We start from the raw sequence: 25,027 nt of genomic DNA, 5'->3' as shown, positions 1-25,027 counted from the left end.
CACCAGCTAGAGTGGAGGTTTCTAGAACCAAGAACAGCCTGAGGAGACTCTGGGCTGGAGCAATCTGAATTCCTTCTCACGCAGAGGGTGGGCTTTATCTTACACAGCTGCCCTGCATCACGGGCCAAAGATACACTCTGTCAAAAGAAACCCACCCCAGGGGCGGTGCTCCTGGCACTCCACACTGCTGTGGGGGTGCAGGTGGCACAGCCTTCTGAAGGCCATGTGGCCATTTCTGCCAGCTACATACATCTTACCCGCCGAGCCAGCAATTGCACATGTAGGTGGATACCCAGGAAAAATACCCATGAAGGACTTGTACCCTGGAGCTTTGTTTGTAACAGTCCCACAGTTGGGAACAGCCCAGGTGTTTCCTGGTATACAGGTTATAGTATATTCATACCGGGAATATTATTACCCAGCAATTGAAAATAATGAACTATTTGTTTTACATAAAATCTTCCATTTATGTAAAGTTCAAGAACAGGCAAAACTCATCTGTGGTGACAAAAGTCAGAAAGTGGGGTGGAGGGATATATTGACTGAGAGAGGGATATGAGGGAACTTTTTTTAGGTCATAATAAAAAGTATATATCTTGATCTGGAAGGTGACTACATAGGAATAATATAAAAATATAATATAAAAATATAAAATACCCCTTAGATTTGTGCGTTTGACTATTTGTAAATTAAGGAATAGCCCATATGTATTATACATTAACTTCTCAGCGGTACTTCATGCACAGAGCTCAAAAGTAATCTAGCAGCATGCACTAGATAGTTAACTATGAAAAGTCCTGACAGCTCCAGTGTGGGTGAGCATATGAATGCCCGGGTCTCTGATTCTTGCTGAAAACAGTTCGGCGGTATCTAGCCATCTTCATTCAGCGGTCCCACTCCTGGGTGTCCCCAGAGAAACCCAGACACGAGCGTGCCATGGGAAATGTGCACAGATGTCTGTGGCATTGTTTTGTCCAAGTGCCCCAACCTGGAACCGCCCCACATGGCTGTCATTAGCAAGCTGGATAAATACAGCCCAGTGTCTTCATACAACAAAACACTTCACCCCATGAAAAGAGCGAGAACGTGCCTGCCACGGGGGCAGCACTGAGAACCATTGAGTGTTCCTCAGCCCGAAGCTCAGACACTGAGAAGCCCTGCCCTGTGGTTTAGGAGTGCACATGCAGGTGGTGAAACTAAAAGCCATGCAAAGCACCGATCATTTAAAAAGAGACTGGGGTTACTTCTAGGCAGGATAGGGAAGTGAGGAGGGTCTGGCCTGGCCCGGGGAGGGGCCAGGGCTTCTCCCCTCCTGAGAGGTGGTCACACGGGAGCTCACTTGGTTATTTGTCCACAGCACATTTGTGTTTTGTGCAGCTTTCTGCACATGTGTTAAATTTCAGAATCAAAGCAGACAATGATTAGCCTTACAGAGTAGGAGATTCAAACGGTGCTTCCCTCTGGGACACGTCAAGTACCAAGTGGCCCAGTAACAAGCAAAGAGGAAAGTGACAGCACTTTCTCATAAACTTTTTACCATAAGCACCCTTGGCAGGTTGTTTGTTCTCTCTACAAATTGATTTCAGGCCAAAGAAAGAACTGTGGCTGCCTTGGGATTGTATCATTAAGAGATGAATTGGGAAGCCAATACCTCCTTTCAGGATTCAGAGAAAGGAAGTCAGAAGTTGAGGGGGTGGGGTGTCAGGTGACAGGACTGAAAACAAGCCTTTCGCTGCTGCTGTGCTGTTCGCTGGCTTTGTACTGAGTGAGGGTCTAATCAGCCGGACAGGCAAGGCCGAGTCCTCCAGGAACCCTCTGAGATAGCACTGCCATGGCCCCCGTCATAGAGAATGCCAAGGAAAGCAGGCAGAGGCTGGGGGGCTTGAACCAAGGTCTTTGACTTCGGACTGGCCCTCATTACTCCCAGGCACCCGCTGTCCGTTCTCTGCCCGAGTCACCACCACATCTTTCAGTCTTGACTGAGGCTCGTCATATAGGCTGTTGACAGGGCAAGTGTTTGAGAAATTCATGGCCCTTATTCTGTCATCATCACTCCAGCAACATTGCCGTTGTCCCTGGGCTTGAACATAGTGGCGTAAACTTTCTGTCTGAGGCTAAATGGCTAAAGTTTCTTAAAAATATATTTTATGGACTTTGGAAGAAAAGGTCAAGTCCTAGAACAAGGAACTTTTGGAAAAAAATTGAACTATTAGGCAGAAATAGTAGTCTGCGTCTTTGCAGTCTGGCAGCGAGAAGATGGAGCAGAGATGAGTTAAGGGTTCGAGGGGTGCTTGCCTGTTTTGCGTACGTGAACGTGAGGCTCCTTTAATCACAGCGTCTGCGCACCCTCCTGTCCATCCAGAGCCTAGTAAGTGCTGGTCACGGTGGTGAGGGGAAGCTGATGAACAAGATTTCCCCTCCCTTTGGGAAAATTTTAATCTCATGAGGATTTTTTTTATTTTTTATTTTGCCTTGCTATTCTTGGTGCTAAAGGTCAAGAAGACTAGTATTATTTGCCTGCAGAGTAATCTTGTGTGCACAGGAATAAGCAGTTAGAACTTGGGAAGGAGTTTTATAAAAAGTCTGCATGGTGGAGTGCTTCTAAAGAAATGGAATTTTGTTGATGCTACTGACCAAGGACTCTGGAACAGTGCCTGAGAGCCCAGGCTGGCTTGGGTTTGAAGTCTGGCTCTCTGACTTCAGGGCTGTGTGATCCTGTACAGATTGCTGCACCTCTCTGTCCCTGAGGTTCCGCCATGTGGATAACAAAAGTATCTGCCTCATGGGTATTAATGCTAAATGCTTTGAGACAGGGGAAGTACCTACTGGCATGCATTCACTGTCTTCTGTAATCACAGGTCAGCAAGTACAATCTGCTGGCCAAATCTGGCCTGCAGTCTGTTGTTGTAAATAAAGTTTTATTGGAACTCAACCACACTCGTTTGTTTACATATTGCCTGTGACTGCTTTCACGCTGCGAGGGCAGAGTAGCTGTGAAACTGACACTGTCTGGCCTGCAGAGCCTTAAGTATTTACTCTCTACACAAAATGTGTGTCAACCCTGCCTTGTCTTAGTGGCTATTATAGTAGCTCTACTAATACTGTCGTCTTCACGCAGTAGTATGTTTATGTCAGGACAATGTAAACACCCCCTCAGGTCCTTACTTACCATTTGATAGACTTTACGGAGATGGACTTGATTTTGCCCAAGTCATCATGTGATCGAAATGTATTTCAACTGAACTCAAGAGGGTTCTATTTTAGTGTTTACCTTAAAGAAAGGTAGTGCTGTGGTATCTACAGCCCACTGGTAGTTTTGAGCATCTTAACATGTGACAGAGTTTCCCGTGTGAAGTTTATGTTTGCATCATTGAATTAGATGGAACTTTCCTGAAGTGAGCTAAAAATACGCAGCACCTTGGTCTTGACTAATTGGCTTCTGTCTGTTGTGGATCCGGGAAGGGCAGATGCTTATCTGAACACTTTTGATCTCAAAATCTTCTCAAAACAGGCGCACTTAGGCCATTTCCACGGTTTCCTGGATTTCGGCCGTGTCCAAACCTCCACCATACATGTTAGCTATTTCCATTTCTTTTCTTAGCTAAAGCCAGGAAATGGGATGCTGTCTGGCTTCTATTATATCATTAATAGTGTTGTTAACACTAGTGTTGAGACAGAAAAAGACTTCAAAGGTGATTCCTTTGGGGTTAAATTTGAATTTGAGGCTGGTTCTTATTTCGCCAGCCTTCTCTGTCAATATTTTGTTATTTGAACAGAGTTACAAGAGTGCAGGGAAATGTGCTTTTCCTGGTTGTTCCGATGGGATGTGGAGAGCAGAGAGTGTAAAAATGTTTGTCCGGTTACCTGTTGCAAGAGCGCTTGCTAAAGCACAGAGGCTGCCGTGTGACATTCTTACCTGCTCCGTGGTGGCAGAGTGGCAGTGTGTAGTGGCCAAGGGCACGGGCTCTGGTTTGAATGGCAGTCCTGCTCTTTACTAGTTGTACAACCTGCTCAAATCACCTAAGCCCTTTATGGCTCAGTTTCCTCAACTGTGTAATGAGGTAGTAATAACGGCAACCTTACTGGTTTGTCCTGAGGAGTGGGTGACACTGTATACACTCGTGCCTGGCACGTGACAGCACGCCTGCCACCACCAGCACTGCTATTGCTGCTAACGAGCAGGGAGGCCGTGTAGAGACAGGATGACTGTGGAGCTCCGAGCTCTGTCTCCGTCACGGCCTGGCTATCGGGATGGGATGTGAGCTGCTTGACTCCGTTGGGTCGTGCAAAAATAAAACGAAATGGTGAAGACAGTGGCAAAAAGGATGACTTGGGGCTTGGTGAAGGGAGTCCCTGTGAGAACAGGCTAGTGGGTGGGGAACCAGAAAGCGGGTGAAAGGAAGGAGCAGCAGCCTCTCTCCTGTTAGCCCCTAGCTGTGCACCTGGCCCGGCCAGGGTGCTCGATACACGCAGTCTTTTTAATCCACAGCAGCACAGTGAGATAGGAATTTCTAATCCCATGGGAAAGATGGGTAAACTGAGGTTCAGAGAGATTGGCTAATTTGTCCCTGCTCATGCAGCAGAGCAGTGATTTGAGCCCAGTGTTACTGGACTCAAAAATGCACTCTCTTCCTAGCTCTGCTGTGCCAGTGTCTATTTCTAGCATTGACAAACTTCCTGATTATTGGCAAAATCACTTAACTCTTGTGTGCCTCAGTTTCCCCTCTGTGAATTAAATCATTGACTGAGTATCAGAAGGAAGCCAAAGGAATGTACACACCGTGCCAGTTATGGCCACCAGAACCACGCAGGGGAGAGAGGCAGGCAATGGAACCATTCAGGGATAACACTGAGCGGTCACTATTTGACTCTATCACTTAAATGTCATGTTTATTTCCTTAATTGTTGACAAGACTCTGTTCTTCATATAATTTCTCTTTGGAAATATTAATTTCAACACATGTTTTATTCAAATGTCAACTCTTAAATGCCATATTTGGCCAACTGAAGCCACCAATAAACTCAAGGAGGCTAGATGTCTTTAAACCAGGGTGGAGTGGCTGTTTCATGACCTTGGAGCCCCCTGTGTATGTTTGAATACAGGAATCTGAGTAATCAGGTGGACCTTCTCTTGCTCCGACCCTGTAATAATTCTAGTAACTCATGCCATAATATGGGCCTCTAGGGTTTCTCTGGACTGTTCCCACAGGGAAGGCCAAGGGCTGTGTACTTAATCTCTGCCCACTGGTGGAGAGTTTCTGCATTGGAAGACCCAGATTCACTCCTGACCTCACTGTATAATCCTGGTGCAATCACTTTTCCTCTCTGGACCCCGTTTGCCTCATTTGTAAAATGAAATGGAACTAGTGTCCTTTGAAACCCTTTGGAGCCCCACATTCTCTGTGGTTCTTGGGTAACTTCCCTGGGATCTCCTCATGATGTCAGTCTAGTGCTTGTTCCTTAAAATCATCTCTCGTGAAGTCCTGTAAGTAGCTGTACCTTGCACACGGGCCAGCCCCATTTCATTGTCCGGTCTTTCCCATTTCACCCTCCTTATTTATCACAGAGATGACGCGCCTGATGGTCAGCATCCAGTTATGTACAGCTAGTATCAGTGCTTATATTTAGATCATAAAATTAATTCCTTGGCTCCCGCTGGGAGGCCTTGCCAGCATCCTGATTATAATATAATGCTTTCTGACCTCCCTGATGGCTTCCTAGTGCCAGGCTCCTAAAATCCCTGGGTCTGGTCCTCAGGCTCTTTCTTTCCATCCTGACCTCCCGTTTCTGCTCCTGTGTTGTCACCAGCCAGTCGGACCCATTGCTGCTCTCAGGTCACAGAGTCCATTCGTGGCTGGTCCAGACTTAACCCACAGCTGCTGCCTCTATGTCTAGTGTTTCGGCTGCCTCACAATTTTTAGCCAAATTCCAGTGGTACTTAACCGGCAGCTGATTTTTTTCATCCTAGAGTCTGTCATGTTCTCCTGAGGTAGCCGCATGGTTCACTTCCACCTTCAGGTTTTTAATCAAATGATTCCTTCTTAATGATCCTTCCCTTAAAATTGCCATTTTCTAAACAGTAGTCAGGGGAGATGTCACTGAGAAACATGTCGTTCAAACATGACTAAGTTGTTAGCAGCTGAAAGGCATTTGGTCTAAAATCGGCCATGAACAGAGAGCAGTGAAGCAAAGTTCCAGGCAGAGTGAAGAGCCAGTGCAAAGGGCCTGGGGTAGCGTGATAGGGAACAGCAAAGAGGCCAGTGTGGCTCTACCTAGGACTCAGAAAGTAGCAGTGGATGAGGCCTGCAAAGGGAGGGTGTAGGAGCCCATCGATATAGTCCTGGTAGAAACTGGCTACTCAAGTGTGGTCAGCATTATTAACATGCAGAATGTCAGCCCCCTCCGCAGACTTACTGAGTAAGCATCTCCATTTAACAAGCCCCCCGGGTGATTTGCATGCATATATTAACTTTGAGTAGCACTGTCATAAACTTTCCCCAATTTAGGGTGACCTAATACCCAGTTTTTATCATTGTCGCCCCCTCCCTACCCTTCCTGACACGAAGCAGCCCTACCCCAGTAATTTTAAGTGTTTAAGAAAGATTAATAGTTTTTTCTTATAAAAGTTTTGGGAAATCCTGAGTAAATAAGCAATCATTAGGCTAAAAATAGAAGCTTGGGCTTTCTGTTGTTAGTTTATCTTATGCACTTCCCTAAAACTGGCTGATTGCTTGGTTTGGGGGTGGGATAGGTGTCCTTCCCTGCAGACCACCACATGCTGTCCATACATCTTCCAGTGTAACACTGCTCATTGTGGGGATGTGTGTGTGTGTGTGTGTGTGTGTGTGTGTATGCTTTTGAGTAATTCCACAATTCTTGGTTACTGCTGCATAGGTCTTGTCTGTATGTTGATTATTCATCATATCTTATAAAGGCTTTTCCTTTTTTCTTATATAACTAAGGCGTTGAAAATATTAGGTTATTAACACACTGAAAAAATGCAATCAATCAGATGATTATCATCTAATGTTTTAATGATCACATTTTTAATCCAATTATGCATGTTTGAATCTTTCAAATTTTCTTTAATTAAAGATTGCCTCCTGGCACTGCTATCAGAAATAAGAAATTGAGCAGAATTGAGCCAGATATAATTTAATGTTGAAAGGAAACTGCCAGGATAACTGAGCTGCGCTAGGCTTAATGGCTGACCATGACTTGAAAGCCCTCAGACAAAATTTTCTAATTGATAAGAAAAATTTAATCATCTTCGGTTATACTCTGTTGGCATTCTAATAGGTATTTCTTTTTCTAAATAAATGTCCCCTAACGGATTATTCATATTGTCGTTCAGAATGCTCAAAAGTGAAAGACAGAGTTGGGTGAAATGTAGACTACTTAATACAGTGTGTGTTTAATATAAAAGTCATTCATTATTCATTTCTGCAATTTGAATAACTTTGAGTTTAGCATCCCTGTTCCTCATCTTTCTCTTTGATGAACAATTAATTATTAAACTATAATATTGTCTACGTACGGCACTGGGATGGCTGAGAGTGGATATGAGATGCATTTCTTTTCCGTTCTCTCATCTGGTGGTGCACAGTGCCTACTCATTGTGGTGTGGAAGGAGTGGTGGTGTAAGCAGAGGGTTTCAAATATTTTTCTCAACTAGTTCAGTGGCTGGGATAGGAATGTTTTGAATTCAAATTAGTACTTAGGATAAAAATTGGAGGCAGAAGACTGATCAGGATGGGTTTGAAGTCCAACTGCCCTTTCATAATAAGCACTTATATGCACTTGTCCTGTGCCTAAGCCTGTAGCTAGTGTTAATTCGTTTAATATTCAGAATCTCCTTATGAAGTCGATAGTATTAGAATCCCATTTTACAGATGAGGGTTCAGTCACCGGGGAGGTTCAATAACTTGTCTTAGGTCAGACCTTTATGTAGACGAGTTAGGATTCAAATCTTGGAGGCCTGGTCCTAGCAGTTCTCCCCGTCTTACAGTATCTATGTTTATTAGGATTTTCTTAGTGGAATAGTTTGAGTTTTTAGCTGAAAAGTGAATTCTTCCTTCTTCCCGGTACCTGTACTCAGGAACTTCCAGTTTGGGGTCCAGCCAGTTGAGCGCCTCGTGGCTTATGTGAGCTTTGTGGGCAGGGTGCTAGAAATGTAGGGCTACCATTTCTAAAATTATTTCTGACTTAGAATTAAGTATCATGAGCGCCCCACTTGTCAGCGGAGCACTACCGGTGGGACTGAGCAGGAAATGGTATTTTCAGGAAGATCAGTAAAAGCTGATGTTAAATTTCAACTTAAAACTCAAGGAGGAAAGAAAACAATTCAAGAGTTAATTCTGTAATGTATGTTCACAAAAGAGACTGTCATTAGTGACGGAGACACCTGAACATATAGCACACTTCCCCAATTCTGGTTATGACTGTCAAGGTGACTTTCTAACCTTGGTCCCCAACCCCCAGCATGGCTTAAAATAAGGGAGGTGCCCTAGCTGGGTGGCTCAGTTGGTTGGAGTGTGGTCTTGTGCACAAAAGGGTTTCGGATTTGATCTCTGGTTGAGGTGGGGCGGGGGGCAATCTGTTTCTCTTTCACACATCTCTCTCTCTCTCTCTCTCTCTCTCTCTCTCTCTCTCTCTCTCTCTCATATCAGTGAACATACCCTTAGGTAAGGATAAAAATAATAATAATAAGGGAGATAAAATATGGCCTGAGGGCCAAATCAATTCTGCTGCCTGTTTTTGTATGGTCCCTAAGCTAAGAATGGTTTTTACATTTGCACCTTAACGAAATGAAATGCCATTTCTCCCCAAAATAATTCCATTCGTATTATAGAAGATCCATATTTAAAAAATTAACCTCAGTGATTTTTAATAATGTTAAATATTATTTAACATTTTAAATAATGTTAATAAGGGAGCCCATACAGGAACTTACTCTCCAGATCCTGTTGAAACAGTTCCCTTCTGAAACCTAGTCTCCTGAGACTGGCAGCCCAGGCGTTTCTGCTGTATCTTTTATGTTCTGTGAAGCCCCGGCCTCTTCCCGGAGTGGGTGCTTCCTGTGGGGCTCTGTCTCTGTGTGACATGCAAGGACTGGTGACTTCCTGTCTGCCTGTGGCCTTCTTAACTGCAACCCTAATGTTGGGTTGGGCCCCTCTGGGAAAACTAGAGATTTTCTGCTCCTTCAGTCTGGAGCCCTTGATCCTGAGGCAGGTTGTGTGCTGCGCTGTGAGGCCAAGTTCACTTTCAACATGAGGGAGAAATGAAGGTGGTGATTTTCTGGTCTGCGATGTCAGGCCCTACGCACCCTCAGTTGCTTCAGGCCTTGTGTTGACTATTTACACAGCCCAGGAAGTGCAAGCAGATGCCAAAACGTTTCCTCTCTTAGCCAGACCAGTCCCAGCCAGGCACGCTTGCAGAGGTCCCCCATCATTAGGCTGCCGGGAACCAGGCTTAAATTGAAGCCCAGACTTCCCAGTGGGCGCAGGGACAAATCCATTATGTCCAGCCTGTTGTCAGACAGAAACCGCTTTTGTCGTTTTGATTATAGAGCCCTATAATTTGAGGACTTTTGCATTTATTGTTAATATTTAATATTTCCTTTTAAAAACCAAATTGAAAACCTATATAAGAATCAGCCAAGGTTTCTGAGCCGCATGGGTAACTGCAGCTACTTCACTGTTCACTGGTGACCTTGGGCTTTAGTTACTTAACCTCTCCATGCCTTGTTTTCACAGGTGTGAAATTGTGGCATTAAAAGTATGGACTTCATGGGGTCATGAAGTGAGTGTGCGGTGATGGTTTAGAATAATGGAAGTCTGCCCTGGCCGGGTGGCTCAGTTGCTTGGGCGTTGTCTGATACACCGAAAAGTTGCTGGTTCAGTTCCCGGTCAGGGCACATGCCTGGGTTGTGGGCTTAATCCCCAGTGAGGGGCGTGCAGGAGGCACCCGATAGATATTCCTTCTCCCCTCCCCCCCTCAAAATCAATTAAAAACCTTTAAAAAAAAAAGAAGAAGAAGGGAAAGCTGGATTCTGAACTACCTGGTTTTGCATTCTAGCTCTGTAAATTGTTAGTAATAGGACCTACTTCACGGGGCTATTTTAAATATTAGATAAAATTAGTCTCAGAACCAGACCTGGCACATACAGCAAGTACTGTTTAAATGTTTTCAACATGTAAATACTCAGAATAGAGCCTGGCATATAGTAAATGTAAAGTTTTATTCAACTAGTCTCTACTAAAAGGAAATGCAGTTTTAATTATTCTAATACAGTTGCTTTCTTTTGGAGCCTTTGTGTCATTCCCAGTTCCATAGCTCTTGAGTTTAGGGAAATGCATTTGCCCAATACCTACACTGTTCTGCAAGAAAGAAGAGGGAGGAGCGTGAAGCTTGGGAAGAGTATTCCTGTAGGCACAGGAGTGTCCATGATGTAACCTGGGTCCCCCAGGAATGTGCTCTGGCCCAGGTAGGGTGGAGGCCATTAAGGAGTTCAGGCAAGCCATTAGCAGGATTGTAATAACCTAAAAGGGGTGAGGAAGGAGTCTCAGTCTTGAAGTCAGGTCAGGACTAGACCTTTGGAGGCTTGGGTAGAGATGAGAGCTTTCTCTGATTTTTAGCTGAATGATCTACAGAGCTTAATTGGGAGAACTGTAACACAGAGCCCTAGGCTATGTTGCCCTACTCCTTCCTGCTCCAGGGCCTTTACACATGCTGTTCCCAAGGCCTAAAATGTTCTTCTCCTCTTTTGCCCCTACTGTTCAATATTCATCTAGTTCACTTCAACTCCTTTAGGTGAGTCAGACCGTGCAAGCTCTGGTGTCCAGGTGCCTCTGTTCAGACCCCCACTTGGCCACTTAGAAACTCTGTGCCCTTGGGAAGGTACTAGCCCCTTCTGTACTTTGTTTCCTCATAGAGTTATTGTGACGTATCATCATTGGATCTCAGCTTAAATGCCATTTTTTCTACTCCAGAGAAGACCCCTGCACTTTTGTAAAAGAAAGAAGCCTATTTTCAGGGCTGCCACTTTATAAGTTCAGGGCTGTTCCTTGGTTGGGTTTCACTTCGATCTCCTTAGGCCTTGACTGAAACCAAAGTGCGATGTGACCAACTTCGGAGCTGCACTCTGCCCTTGATTCACAGTGCTTTTTTCACACCGCTTCTCTCATGGGTGCCCCACTGGTTATTCGTTTTTAAGTATCAGATAGAGAAGGGTTCTCTGGTGAATCAAGATTGTGAGGGTTTGGGTGAAATAAAATCAAGCCCATTGCTTCTCTGCAGGATGCTATGCTGGCATTATGTCCATTTCCTGGGGAACGAGGGAGGGACTGCAGTGTCGCCCGATGTTTATCCTGGAACCTGTTTTCATGAGATACAGTGCGGTCCTGGCGCCTCGGACACACCCTGGGACAGGCCACTGTTTCCTGTGGCTTTCCCACGGCAGGTGCTAGCGCCTCCCGGGGCGCGAGCAGCGTCAGGCGGTGCTGCGGCTCCGCCTGCAGGGGCTGGCCTGTCTGCAGCCTGCCACTCACCACTGTGCTTTCTTTTGCCTCTCCCCCCACAGAGAAGGAGACCTTTCTGGACCCTTTCGTCCTCCGGGACCTCCTGCCTGCGTCCCTGGGCAGCTATTACCGGTACACAGGCTCCCTGACCACCCCGCCGTGTAGCGAAATTGTGGAGTGGATAGTCTTCCGGAAGCCTGTGCCCATCTCTTACCACCAGGTAGATAGCCCCCGGTGGGGCTTCTGTGTGTGTGTGTTTGTGTTGTGTTGTCTTCACTAACATTGCTCGGCAGGATTTAAAAAATGTTTTTGGATCTTCTGATCCTCATTGATAATTTCATTCTTTCCAACAAACATGTTTTTGAAACTAAGAATTATAAAATATAAAACATGGTTTATCAGCTACAAATTTGTTAAAGAGACTAGCAGGCATGAAATCATGGACTGTATAGGTATTTGACCTCCAGGAGCTAACAGCTCTCCTCAGTGATGATGGTGTCTTGTGCCAGGGAATCTACGCCCCTGACATGTGTTAACACAGTTCATCCTCATGAACAGCAGTCTCATGAGGCGGCTGTTTGTATCCGCACTTTGTAGAGGAGAGACACAGAAGTGCAGTTACTTGCCTAAGATCACACAACCTGTTACCAAGCCATGCTGTCTGATCCCTAAGATCATGCTCAGAACCACTAAACCTACCCAACAGTCAGAAAAGAGAGAGATTTATATACATGAAGAAATAAAAGAAAAAAACCCTTGATTGAGCTCTCTCTGTGTCCCAAGCACACCACTAAATACTCTACATATATTCAATTTAATTGCAAAACAACACTGAGAGATGGGTATGACACTGAGATTGGACACATAAGGCCATTGAGGTGTGGAAAGACTGGGTAACATGCCCAGGGATTCATGGTTCATGAATGTTGAAGCCAGAAACCAGGCCCGGGTTTGTCTGATTTCAAAACCCATGTTGCTAACCACTCCACTGAACTGCTTACCTCTGCGTGTGGCCTGGGCAGCTTTCATAAGAAAGGTGCATTTAGGCAGAGCCCATCACTGTGGGTAGGAATTGCTGACATGGACATGGGGTTGGGGGTATCGTCAGAGGAAGAGGAGCCACCAGGGGAGTTAGTTAGGGGTCTTGAAATCACCTCATCAGGAATAATAGATGAAAGAGGAAAGTTCTTACAGGGATTATCTTAGTCGCCAAGAATGCAGCGTTCACTGAGGTAGCAGAGCGTAGATTTCTTCTCCGTAACTGCAGGAAGTGGAGCCAGGAACATTGGGTAGGATTTGTAAGAAAGGCAATTTGAGCCCTTAACCTCAGTGTCTAAAAATGGAAGGCTCCTCTCCAACCTTGCATAGAAGTGCCTCCCCAGAGCTCGACAGCTAGGGGTCGGGATGTAGTACAGGGAACGGGGAGGTTTTGGAATGACGTGATAACACCAGCAGTAGAACTGAAGACACCGGCAACAAGATTATGAAAACAGTCCAGAGGCTTTCCCACCACGAACAGAGGATGTGGAATAGGTAGCAGGGGAAATAGGGCCGATGGTGTGCTGGTCAGGTCTGTTTAGGATATAAGAAACAGAAACCCACTTAAAGGAGCTCATGCAGGGGCAGTATTTTCAGGAAACAATAGTGGAACATCTTGAGTTGAAGCCATCGTGACCAGGAATGGAACTGAAAAGTGAGGTATATGCTTCACTCTTTCGGGGGCCACGTGGGCTCTTAAATCTTGGAGTTTCTGCCATGGCTTTGTGATTGTGTACTTTTGCAAAATTCTGGTCCCTTCTCTCCCAGGTTCCTCCCCCCATATGGTTACTATAGTACCTGTTGACCTTTCAACTCAAGAGTTAGCTACCAGCTGACAACAGTCTGGATCTTCTGTCAGATAGTATTCAAGAAGAGATCCAGTAGACATTGGCCAACCAACAAATTGGCTGATCTTGGGTCATGTGCCCAATTTGAATAAATCAGCAGAGTTGCTTCCTGAGACATCAGGGCTGCCCCTGGGGGGTAAATGGAGCAGGTTATTCAGAAGGAACTACTTGCGGGAGAGACACCTTATCTCACTAAGAAAGTTAGGTGATGTGAGGCCTGGCGAAACAGATTTATTTGGCCTCACTGCTGTTGGCAAACATTTGACCTACAGGTTTTTTTCTTTTAATTCAGCTTTTATCAAAAAAAGACTAGTGCCCTGGCTGGTGTGGCTCAGTTGGTTGAGCTCCATCCTGTGCACCAAAAGGTCACTGGTTTGTTTCCTGGCCAGGCGCATGCCCAGGTTTTGGGTTCAGTCCCTGGTTGGGGTGTGTATAAGAGGCAGCCGATGGATGTTTCTCTCTCTCCCCCTATTTCTTGCTTTCTCTCTAAAAATCAATGAAGACATGTTAAAAAAGGAAAAAGGGCTAGCAATTTGGTTTCTGAACAGGTTCGCCCAGCCTCAAGGAGATAGTGAACTATGAAGCGAGTTTTCTTAATAGTAAAGCCAGCATTGTTTTACTCAAATAGAATTACAATCCACACGCTTACATCTTCAGCTTTGGGGGAGGAGCTTTAAAAAGAAATCCTCCTAGTGGATTAAGATAAATGCTTTTGTCTTCAAAAATATAAAGACTGAAGAATGGGGGGGGGGTTAACCAAAGAATTTATATGCATATATGCATAACCCAGGGACACAGACAATTGTGTGGTAAAGGCCTGGGGGCGGGGGGGTGGGGGGGAGGGGGCCCTTTTAACAATAAAGATAACACTTTCAATAATAAAGATCAATTTTTTAAAAAGTTTAAGTTCAAAGGGAAAAAAAGAAATACAAGCCTGACCCTGTGAAGGGCAGAGACAAAGAGTGGTAGTTGTTAAGTTGGGGAGCAGTAAGGACCATTAGCACATACTGGGTTTTACTGCAGTCTCAGGTCCTACATAGGCTTGGATGTCTTTTCAAGTGTTTGTCAGTTAGAAGCATTTTGACATTTGGGCCTTTCTTTGTTAAGATTGGTTTACCCTCAAACTCCCTGCCACCGATACACTCTAAGGAGAAGAAGAAATGATGACGTTTTCTCTTTGACTTTCAGTAGATGACTTCTCTGTAGCTGTTAATTATTGCTTTAAGAAAATAGTGAAGAGATAAATTAATCATTCTGGCTTCCTTGTGTCTTTACTATAAACCGTGTTCAGGTAAGCTTTCCTTTTACCAGGGACAGCTTCATATATTCCTGTCTGTCTCCCAAGGGAGGAAGGCAGCTCGTTTCTGTGTGGCCAGACTGGATCCCTGCTGGCTGGCGGCGGGAGGTCACAGCTGTGTCAGCCCCGGTAGGAAGGCCTGAGCCGGCCAAGTAGTGCCGCTCCAGACCTCCCTCCGGCCCTGCCAACATTCTTTCTGAAGTTAGCACAACATGTTCATTTCAGGAAGGCAAGTCGCCAGTTCGGAAGAGCCAAGTAGACAATTCCGTGTCGGCGACTGTCAGAAACAGGACATGCCCAGTCCTTCATCTTTCCTGCTGTCTCCTCCCCTGCCCTGGCCTCCCCTCCCTTCCCCTCCTCTGCCCTCCCCCTCCCATCTCCCCCCTCCCCCCTCCCCCCCTCCAGTGTGCATGCCTGAAGCGGTGCAAATGAGAGCATGTTCACCATAAAATACTGTGGTTGGCACAAGCTATTGACTCGTATGATGTGGAGTTCTTTGAAACCTTCCAGAGTAAATATGAGCAACTACTTATTTTTTCTCTTTTGTGAGTCTGCTTGGACATTCAAGCCAGCCCTGTAGCCAGTGAACCCTGACTCTGGCTTGGGTGATAATCTAGAACTAAATACGCTGTTGCTAATGGAACCCCCTGCAGGCTTCACTGGCCAGCAGTCGGGGTAGCTTATGTGGCTCCATTAAACATCCACTGTTAATACCAGGCAAAAATTGTGCCATGACTTTGTCACCCAAACAAAATGGTGACACTCATTCCTAGTGTCAGAGGTCAAAGGAGCAGGACTGGCACATTGAGACGGGCGCCACACCGTGTTCACGGCCAGTCAGAGGACATCGTCCTGTTGAGCCCAGTGAACTAGGATGTGCTTTATTCTAGAACGGTGGCTCTCAAATGACGGTGCTTTGGCCATTCAAGAATATCCCAACCTTCCCCTTCCAGGACTGTTTGCTTCCTGTAGTTTAAAATATGACAATGCCTATAATTTTCCTTGGCATGAATTTTATTTAAGTGCTTCTTGGGGACACTATCAAAAAGACAGTAAATGTCAAAATATGTCTAGTTTGTTTACTTTTCCATGTTTGATTTTTTTCCCCCTAAGATTAAGCTGGAGTGGATAGGGAAGGTTTATTTGCATGACTTTATTTTTTTTAACCAGTGTTCTCTCTCTCACAAACAGTGGAGCGACTCTAACACCATGTTCCGTTTGGAACCAAGCTGCTTGGGTTTCCACTCCTGGCCCTAGTCTTCAGACAATTTATTCTTTGCCTCGGTTTCCATCTGTAAATGGGGGTGATACCAATGCCCATTTGATGAAGTCATTACAAAGATTAAATGGGAATGTGTGCAGAACGCTGGGACTGGCACCTGGCACCACAGGAGGTGCCCGGGAGGTACTGGGCGGGGCTTTTGTTGCTGTTACTGAATGATCACCAAGGCTCTAGGGCAGCACTGTCCAGTATAAATAAAACAAAAACCACGTACCTCATTTAAAATTTCTAGTAACCACAATAAAAATCTAAAGAGAAACAGGTGAAATTAATTTTACTTTTTTTTATTTAGCCCAATTTTTCTAAATAATTATTATTATTTCAACATGTGGAGCTAGCCCCATTCCTGGTGGAATAGCCACACATGGCTACTAGCTGTTGAAGCTCTAATGTTTATCTCAAGGCCACAGTAACCAATGAATCACTTAATTCAGAAAGTTTCCGTTCCAGCACTACATAATGGGCAGTGCATGTGAATAGAGGTGTTTTAAATAGTGAGCAAAGGTGTCATTATTAATCCACTGCAGATAGCTTTCTTTGTGAGTTGTGGTTAAATCCTTTCCTTTCTGTAGAAGGCCTTTCTCTAACCACCTTCATGAGAAGCTGTCTGTAGCTATTGGGGGGAGCGGGGCACGGTCCTGTCGTTAGCTAGCTCTTCTTGGATTTTATTTTTGCAGCCATGTTTCAGTAAGTAAACCTTTGATGCTCCAGGCTATTGAGAATTTAATATTCCGTCATATTGTCTTGTTTAATAACGAGCCAACAAAGCAGCACCTCCCATCACCTCTCAAATGTCTGGTGAAAAGTGCGCCCTTGACCATAGGTGTGACCTTTTGGCTCCTCGTGCTTACCCTGGGGCTTCTTATTCTGCTCATAATGGACACTGGCATCGTCTAATTGCCATCATATACCCATTCCGTAAAATACTGTGCACATCGGCCTTCGCAGCTCATCGTGTCACTGGGATTCTCTCTCATTCCCCCCCCAGCCACCGTGGTCTCCGCGCCCCGTGGACGCGGCCGGCTCGGGTACATTTCAGCTGTCCTTTCATTCGGACCAACAGATTAAAAACTAATTATTCTCTGTAATATTTTTATAATAAAAACTAAGTTGAAGTGATTTATATACACTTCCAGCTAACACATTTGCAATTCAAGGTTAAAATTGTTCTTGAAACAGCACCAGTTAAAATGCAATTACAACTCCCCGAGCAGGGATAAAGGAAAGAAATGTTTTACATGTTCACCTCCAAAGTTAAAAAGTCAATTTAATATCATAGAAATAAAAACTTTCATTTATTTTTACTCACTGGTAAAGACTTCATTAGTTATAGTAAAGTGAAGATAAATTCAAGTGTTTGTTACCTGTGTCTGGCAGAGAATTAGTAAAATGCAGGAGGGTGAGGCGGGGCGCGTCTCCCCGTCGCCACCGGCCTATTCACCTCCCTGTCCCTCCTGCGTTGGGCCCGGGCTGGTCTTTGCAGAGCACCGAAGTGTAGGCAGTTAGTGGCCAGTCGGGGGCTTCCTGCAGGAGTGGTATTTGGGGATTAGCTTACGGAAATTGTTTGGGGGTCTGCGATCACCCCATTCAGGGTCTTCCGCACTGGGACTCTTCAGCGAGCAGTGCTGCGGGCCTGCGACGCGCTCGGCATGCGGCCGCTGAGAGCAGGAAAAAGAGAGGCACCCCTTGGTTCCTGTGTGATCTTGGGCGAGTTATTGAATGTCTCTAAGCCCAGCTTCCTCACCAGTCAAAAATAATAATGATATGGTAGTACCACCACCCTGACGGGATTCGGGGAGAGAAAGCGCCAACACTCAGGACAGTGACTTGCATGTAATAGACCCTCGGTAAGGATTAGCTGCTAGTGTTAACGACGTCTTAATAAAATCATTAATAATGTTACTTTAATGTTATTTTAAACTGAAAACAAGTTTGAAACCAAAACACTGTTTGTAAAGTGCAATACTGTTTGTAAGCACCTGGACAGCGGTTGTGATAGATACACCTTGTAACGAGGAAGGGAAGGGGAAGCAGACGGAGCGTCTGAGTTGTTGGGAGTTTAGAGTACAGTTGTGATGCCCACATGCCCCATAAATAGTAATCATAGTAATAGAGTCATAGTAAAGTTTGCTGAGTGTCCGCCGTGCCCCAGGAATTATGCCGAACACATCATGTATAGTAATAACTCATTTAACAGGAACAAAAACCACAAGGTAGGTGGCAATGTCATCTTCGTTATACAAATGAGAAAAACTGAAGCTCAGAAACATTAAATACTTTGACCAAGGTCATACATTTAACAAGTAGGGATTACAAACAGTGTTTCAAACCCAGGTAGCAAGAGAAGGAGTTTTGAGGTTGGAGATTAGGCCAGATCCTTAGGGCCCCAGGGTGAGAATGGGAGGTTGTTGGAAGGTATCGAACAGGTGGCGTGATCTCCCGCATTTTAAAAGGACCACTGGGTGGCTGTTAGCCAGACCTAGAGGAGTGGAACAGATTAAGCGGGTCAAAGGCCCAGGAAACACCGCTTTGTATAGTTTGCTCTGTGGCTCCAACGTTATGTGGGATGGCTGTGTTGCACAGCTCTAGGAGGCACCTTCTCATGGTCTGTAAGTGGCATCCCTGGGAGTCAAAAAAACTGGAGGCCCAGGTGGAGGTGAGTTTCCCCTTCAGTGAGTATGGTCACAAGGCAGGGGACAACCTGGAGTGTCTGTGTAATGACATGCAGCAGTCTCCCCTTACCTGCGGGGACGTGTTCCACAACCCACGGTGGATGCCTGAAACTGCGGATAGCACTGAACCCTACTTATACAGTGGGGTTTTTCCTATATCTACACACCTTTTCACATAAAGAAGCACTTTATGGCTTCTCTTGGGCACGTCTGAACTGCCAGCATCACTTCTCTTGTGCTTTGGGCCATTATTAAGTAAAATAAGGGCGACTTGAACACAAGCACTGCAATACCCTGAGAGTTGATCGGATAACCTGAGAGGCTACTAATTGACTCACAGGCAGGCATCGTCTACAGTGTGGAGACGCTGGACAAAGGGATGATTCATGTACCAGGCAGGACAGCAGGGCAGCACATTTCATCCCACTACTCAGGACTGTGCACAATTTAAATCTTCGAATTGTTTATTTCTGGAATTTTTTATTTAGTATTTTCAGACTGCAGGTGAACACAAGTAACCGAAATCTCAGAAAGCGAAATAGCTGGGAAGCGGGGGAGACCATTGTTCCAGGAGATTCCTGACCCAGGTGATCCCTGCTTACCTGCCAAAGTGGGAATATGGGCTCCCCTCGCCCATCCAGGGGCCCTGGAGGTTTCCGGTCCCCAGGCAGGCGCGCCGGTTACCGAGAGAGGCCACTGGCAGCTTTCACTCAGCGGAGAGGAATGACGGGGTTTCAGTGATGTTGCCGGCCTACCGAAGGACAGGTGATGAGCCTGCTAGGCTTGTCCCCTTTTTCCTGGGGACCGTCAAGCAGAGGTGTGATCCAGTTGACAATATAATATCGTTCAGGTCATTAGTTCACTCTGAGAACCATCACATACTCCCTTCGAGATCTTTGGGTGAGTTGAGTTAATGACAAGGAAGTGGCGGAGCTTTTAAGCCATAGCGTGTCATTAAGCTGTAAGAAGCCATTTAAGCAAAAGCATTTTTGTGTTAAGTTCAGAACCTGCCTGTTTTTATAGTTATGTGACTAATTCTTTCCCGAGGCATCAGAAATAAACTTTTCAGGAGAACTGAATGCTATCTTGTGGAAGAAGTGAATATTCTAGAGCATAAACAAGCCTCGGATCCTGTCGCTGAGACAGCTCCCAGGCCAGCCCCTCCTGGCATCTCAGAGATTAAACTATTTCAGGACAGACGGCTGTCTTTTCCAGAAAATTTCCGGTCTCATGCGCTATGTATGGCAGCCCAGTCTATTCTTTTTTTTAAATCAGTCTAAAAGTTAAGGAACCCCTTCCTCTATTCAACTCACGTCTCTTAGGCTTTAATTTAAACCAGTTTCTTCCTTGGCCTTCCCCGGGCTTGGAGAAAAGCTCGTCAGCATCTTCCACATGCAAGGCCTTTAATCAAATTACTCTCATTCGCTGCAAAGCTCCACTTCCTCTGACCTGTCCACAGGATTTATTCTCCGACCCTTTAATCATTAGGTTGGGCTTTCCCTAGACTGCCTCCAGAGGGTCTTTGCTTCCCTTCATGTGATTTTCAGAAGTTCCTTGCTTTGAGAAAATCTGAAAGCTCTCATCTTCGGGTCCTTTCAGTTGGGATTTTGGTTGTCCGTTCAAGCGCGGGCACCCGCCTGGCGATTTTCCTTCCAGCCCCTCCCGTTATCTTCGTCTGCACGGGTCTCCTTTGGAGAGAGTAAAGCATCCGATATTAAAAAAGTTTCCTGGTTTTAGTGCCTTTCTGCTCTCGCTGTAAATAAAGAAGGAACGCCTGAGGGAGGAATGGGACATACGGGTGAATTCTCATAGGGACGGTTGTGAGGACCTGGGGCGACGCCAGGATGACTCGCTGCCCTTGCTCTTAGGCGTCGGGAGGCCGCCCGGTCCCATTGCCTTGAAAACGCAGAGGAGGTTTCAGGTTTATTGGGGCTTCGCATTTGCAGAACTGGAGGGAAGGGGGAGCGATAGGCGAACCCACGTACTTGAATGATTCTGGGCCGAAAGCGCTGCGCCCTTTATTCACGGGCCCATTGCTTGCTGATGGAGGGCGAGTTGGAGACGAAGCAGGTTGTCTTCTGCCTGCTTCTCGGAAGCTGTCTGAGGAACACTGGGCTTGGTTCCGGGCTTCCAGGTGACCATCCGGAAACCTAAGTAGCACTCTCTTGTTTATTTAAACATTGCTGTTAGTCACCCCCGGCCCCGAAGCCCAGGGGGCCGCCCGTGCCTGCCAGGAAGCCCCTTTCCACCGTCACACCTTGTGCTCTCCTGCAGAAAGAGATGGTCCAGGAGGAGTTTGTTCTGTTTCTCTCTTCTTCACTCCATTCTCTAACCCCACATGAAGGAGTTAGTATTTCTGGTGGCTGGCTTGTTAGGTTACAGTCCATTTCTTTGGTGACAAGAATAACTTTGCGGCCCAAGGGGAACTAAAGTCTGCCACACAGCCCCTGCTCTGCTTATGACCTGTTTCCTGGGCAGAACGCTGAGGGCCCGTGGGAATGCTTTCTGGGCCTAGAAATATGATCCTGGAGGTCTGAATGGTTTTTTCCTTGCTTTCCCATGAAAGTTTGGTCAGCAGTCTTGCAGAAAATGTTTCTTAATAATGTTAATAAAAAAGATAGCTCCTGATCTTTACTGAGGGCTCGCAAGGTGCTAAGTGATTTACATCAGTTTTAATCTTTTCCATGACCTGATAAGATAGATACCAGTATTGTGTCTGAGGAAACAAGTTGTAAAAAGCTTGAATCTCTGACTGTGATGACCCACCTGGCAATTGCTTACCTTGGTGGGAAGTTTAACTTGCAAACCATGCATTTAGCAACTTTGCGACTTAGTGACGTCGATGCCCTGGATCTCCAACATATAAGAAGATGCTTGGGGCGAATCAGTCACTAATTGATTGAGGTCTCATGTGCCAGGAACTGTCTTCAGCTCTGTACATGGATTATCTCATTTAATGCTGACTTGAACCCTCCTGAGTAGATGCTGCTGTGATTATCACCATTTTATTGAGGGAAATTTTGAGGCTTAAAGAAGTTAAGCATCTTTCTCAGGGTCAGAGTGGTTGAGCAAGAATTCTCACCCAAACAGTCTGGCTCCAGAGCCTACCAGTTTCACTAAAACTCTGTTCCCATAATATTGAAGGTCATGGCGGGGGACGGGCTGGGACTCCTGTCTGAGACACAAGCTAAGAGTTGTTGACACCCTCAGATGAAGTGTTTTCCTAGTCATCTGGTGGGACAAGCCTGTTGGCCGGGATTCTGGCCAGCAGCAGCCTGTGTCCTGTGGGGTTTGTCAGACTTGGCATCAGGCACATCCTGTCATTTTTGTGTTTTTGTCACCCCCACCCGCTTTGGACCACAGAGCTTTTCTAACTGATGTTCTTTTTTCCTCCTCTCTCTGTTCTCTCTTCAGCTCGAGGCTTTTTATTCCATCTTCACCACGGAGCAACAAGACCATGTCAAGTCAGTGGAGTATCTGAGAAATAACTTCCGGCCACAGCAGGATCTGAACGGCAGGGTGGTGTCCAAGTCCGCCGTCCGTGACGCCTGGAACCATGACATGACCGACTTCCTCGATAACCCACTGGGGACAGAAGCCTCCAAAGGTATATTTGGATAAAGTGCCCTTTCCCTGAGGAAGATTCCTAATCACAAATTACGTTAAATCCAAAGGGGTTCAAAAGCAGCTGAGAATCGGAACTTGGTGTTGAGTATGTTTCTCTGCTGAAGAGACTCGTCTAGATGCTAAGTAGAAACAGTTGTGGGAATAACTTCAGTTAAATCGATCTTTCAAAATTGCCCTTTTGACTAGTAATACATTAGTCGTTCTCTCTGATTCTATACCTTGCGACATCAACACTAGTTAGTTCGTGTCTAAAGAAAGCTTTTGAGTGTCTTACTTTTTAACTGCTTCCCTGCCGAGGTCAGGAGTTTGCCTCAGCTCAACACCGGGACCTTGGACTTGCGCCCTGGACCCCGGTCGGCAGCGTTCTTACCGACGCCCACACCAGGCAGGGACTCCATCCACCTGTACCCCGACTAGACACCACGTGGCCTTTTACAGCGATTATTTAACAGCTCCATTCCCATGCCTGATGAGCTTAAGTTTATCATTTTCAGGCATCTCATCTTTTCCATTTCTACTTTCTTATGTGAAATGAACATGAGTTTCTCTCCCAGGAAACTAGAAAGTCTGGCTCTACCCTGGCAGCCCTCCTCTCCAGCTCTGTGACTTGTCGTAATTGTGGCTTAGAGCTTGGGAAGCGCTTAGAGGAGTACGGCTGATCGAAGCCCTGGTACTCGGAAGGCAGGACGGAGAAAGGGTGTTTTTATGATCTCTCCCAAGCCAGTGCTCTCCTTCAAAACTGTGAACTGGGGTGATCCAAGATGAGCTTGGGTCGCTTATCAGCCCTGGAATGTTTAGTGGGGTGAGTTACATGGGAGGGCTTGTTTCAAGAGTGCCCCCACCCCCAATTAAAGGACAGGCTGCTGGCAGTGACCTTTGTGGGAACGGGGAATGAGATTCTGTTCCACAAATAACCGCATCGAGTGCACTTTGATGATAAGAACAATCCCATTTTCCAGGCTTATACGTCTGAAGAGGAGCTAAGAGAAGAGGAAAGGGAGTTTAAGAACGTGGCCATGTCCTTCCCGTCTGTGTGGTTTTGTTTGAGGATGGGGAGGAGAAGCTGGTCTGGCCAGGATCCGTCAGGGATTTAAGTAATTTGGGGCTGATGCTTTGTCAAGGGCTTCAGTTGTCAGCTTGGAACAATAGGAGGCCTAAGCAGCACACAAACCTTAAAATATCTTAGGTTGGGCCAGCAAAGAAAACCTTACTTGGGCTAATTTTTTTTTTTTTTTAACCAAGCTAAAAATAAAAGAAAACAACTGAACTCAAAAGCTTTTTCCCCAGAGAACTTGTCTGGGAAACAGAGGGCTCTTCGGGGCTGTTTTGTGAGACACGGTTATAGAGGATGTGTGGCGGGTGAGGAGTTTATGTCACAAGTGAGCACCAGATCTGGTAGCTCAGAATTGCTGAGGTTGTGACAGTTACGAAGTTCTTTCCTTAAAAAGGGGCTGCGGATATGATACATACCAGCGACGCAAAGAGAATGCATGGCCCTTAGTTCTCAAGAAAGTGATAATGGTTTGCGTTGCATTAAATTGTCCAAGTAGGCAAGAGCCTCCGGTGAAAGGGCTCTCTCTGAACTGGAGCAGAGCCATGGGCCCGCCCTTAAATGTAGGGAGTCAGTTCTTCATTCTGCAAGGTTTGTGGCAATTATCACAGTGCCCATTGCTGACTCCTAAGACGTGTGAATGTTAAAATGTTTTGTGATCTTTCTAGAAGCAGAGGGAGATGTAAGCACAGTCCTCTTGCTTTTTTGAACATAGTATCGGGGTGTTAACATGCAGAAAAGCAGGCATATAGTACGTGGACAATGTGATGAATTTTCACAAACTGAATACGCTTGAGTAACAAACACCCGGATCAGGGAGCTCACATCACCCGCTTTCCCAGGAGCACCTCTGTCTCCTTGTTCCTGGTCTCATGACCATGACCATGACCACGACCATGACCACGACCATGCCTTAGTTTTGCTGCTGCCAAGTTCCATGGAAACAGAGCCAAGCAGGATGTCGTTTCCTGTTTGCTCCTTGGGTTCTTCCCTGGTTCTGAGAGTCAGAGATCTATGTTGTTACATGTAGTTGTAGTTTGGTCTTTCTTTTTGCTGAATTTCATTGTGTGACTGTACCTGAATGTGTTTATATTTTTCAGTAGGCATGAATATGTGGATTATTTCCACGTTTTGGTGATTATGAAAATTCTTGAACATGTTTTGTAACGAGCACATAGACGCATCTCTGTAGGGTACTCACCCAGGAGTGTACATATACATGCTCAGATTTGGTTACAAATGGCTAGAGCTCCCCAAAGTGATTGTGTGTACCAGCACTCTATGAGAGTTCCTGTTTTTGCAGCTTTTTTTTAAAGGCATACTCCACATACCATAAAATTTGGCTATTACGAACGTACAAGTCAATAATTTTTAGTAAGTTTATAGTTTTACAGCCATTTGGATCCTTCCTGCCCATTTGCAGCCAGTTTCTCCTGTCCTCTCTTCCAGGCCGCCTCTGACCTGCTTCATCTTGCACTTGGTGTTGGAAGTTTAAGATTTATCCATGATGTGTATGCATGTATCGTAGCTTATTGCTTTTTATTGCTAATAGTCTATTTGTTTTATACTTTTAATAACAGCTTTATTGAGATTTAATTCACATGCCATAAAGTTCATTCTTTGAAAGTGTACACTTCATTGGTTTTTAGTATATTTACAAAGTTGTACACTCATCACAACTGCTCTATCTACT

The 25,027-nt window shown here is 45.6% G+C and overlaps 1 protein-coding gene across 4 annotated transcripts in view; it reads left to right on the top strand.

The window, feature by feature from the left end:
* The window catches only part of PTPRG (protein tyrosine phosphatase receptor type G), a 640,558-nt gene that overhangs the window by 501,516 nt on the left and 114,015 nt on the right, over nucleotides 1–25,027 (top strand). For all 4 annotated transcript variants that reach the window (XM_081160462.1, XM_081160461.1, XM_081160464.1 and 1 more), the window contains exons 7-8: nucleotides 11,582–11,739; nucleotides 22,071–22,263. In XM_081160462.1, coding sequence (XP_081016588.1) covers nucleotides 11,582–11,739; nucleotides 22,071–22,263 — 351 coding nt within the window. The remainder of the gene's footprint in view (nucleotides 1–11,581; nucleotides 11,740–22,070; nucleotides 22,264–25,027) is intronic.

The sequence above is a fragment of the Miniopterus schreibersii genome (assembly GCF_964146895.1).
Source record: "Miniopterus schreibersii genome assembly, chromosome: 15".
NCBI lineage: Eukaryota > Metazoa > Chordata > Mammalia > Chiroptera > Miniopteridae > Miniopterus > Miniopterus schreibersii.
Note: the sequence above shows the minus strand (reverse complement) of the source record. Positions and strands in the feature narration are given on the sequence as shown.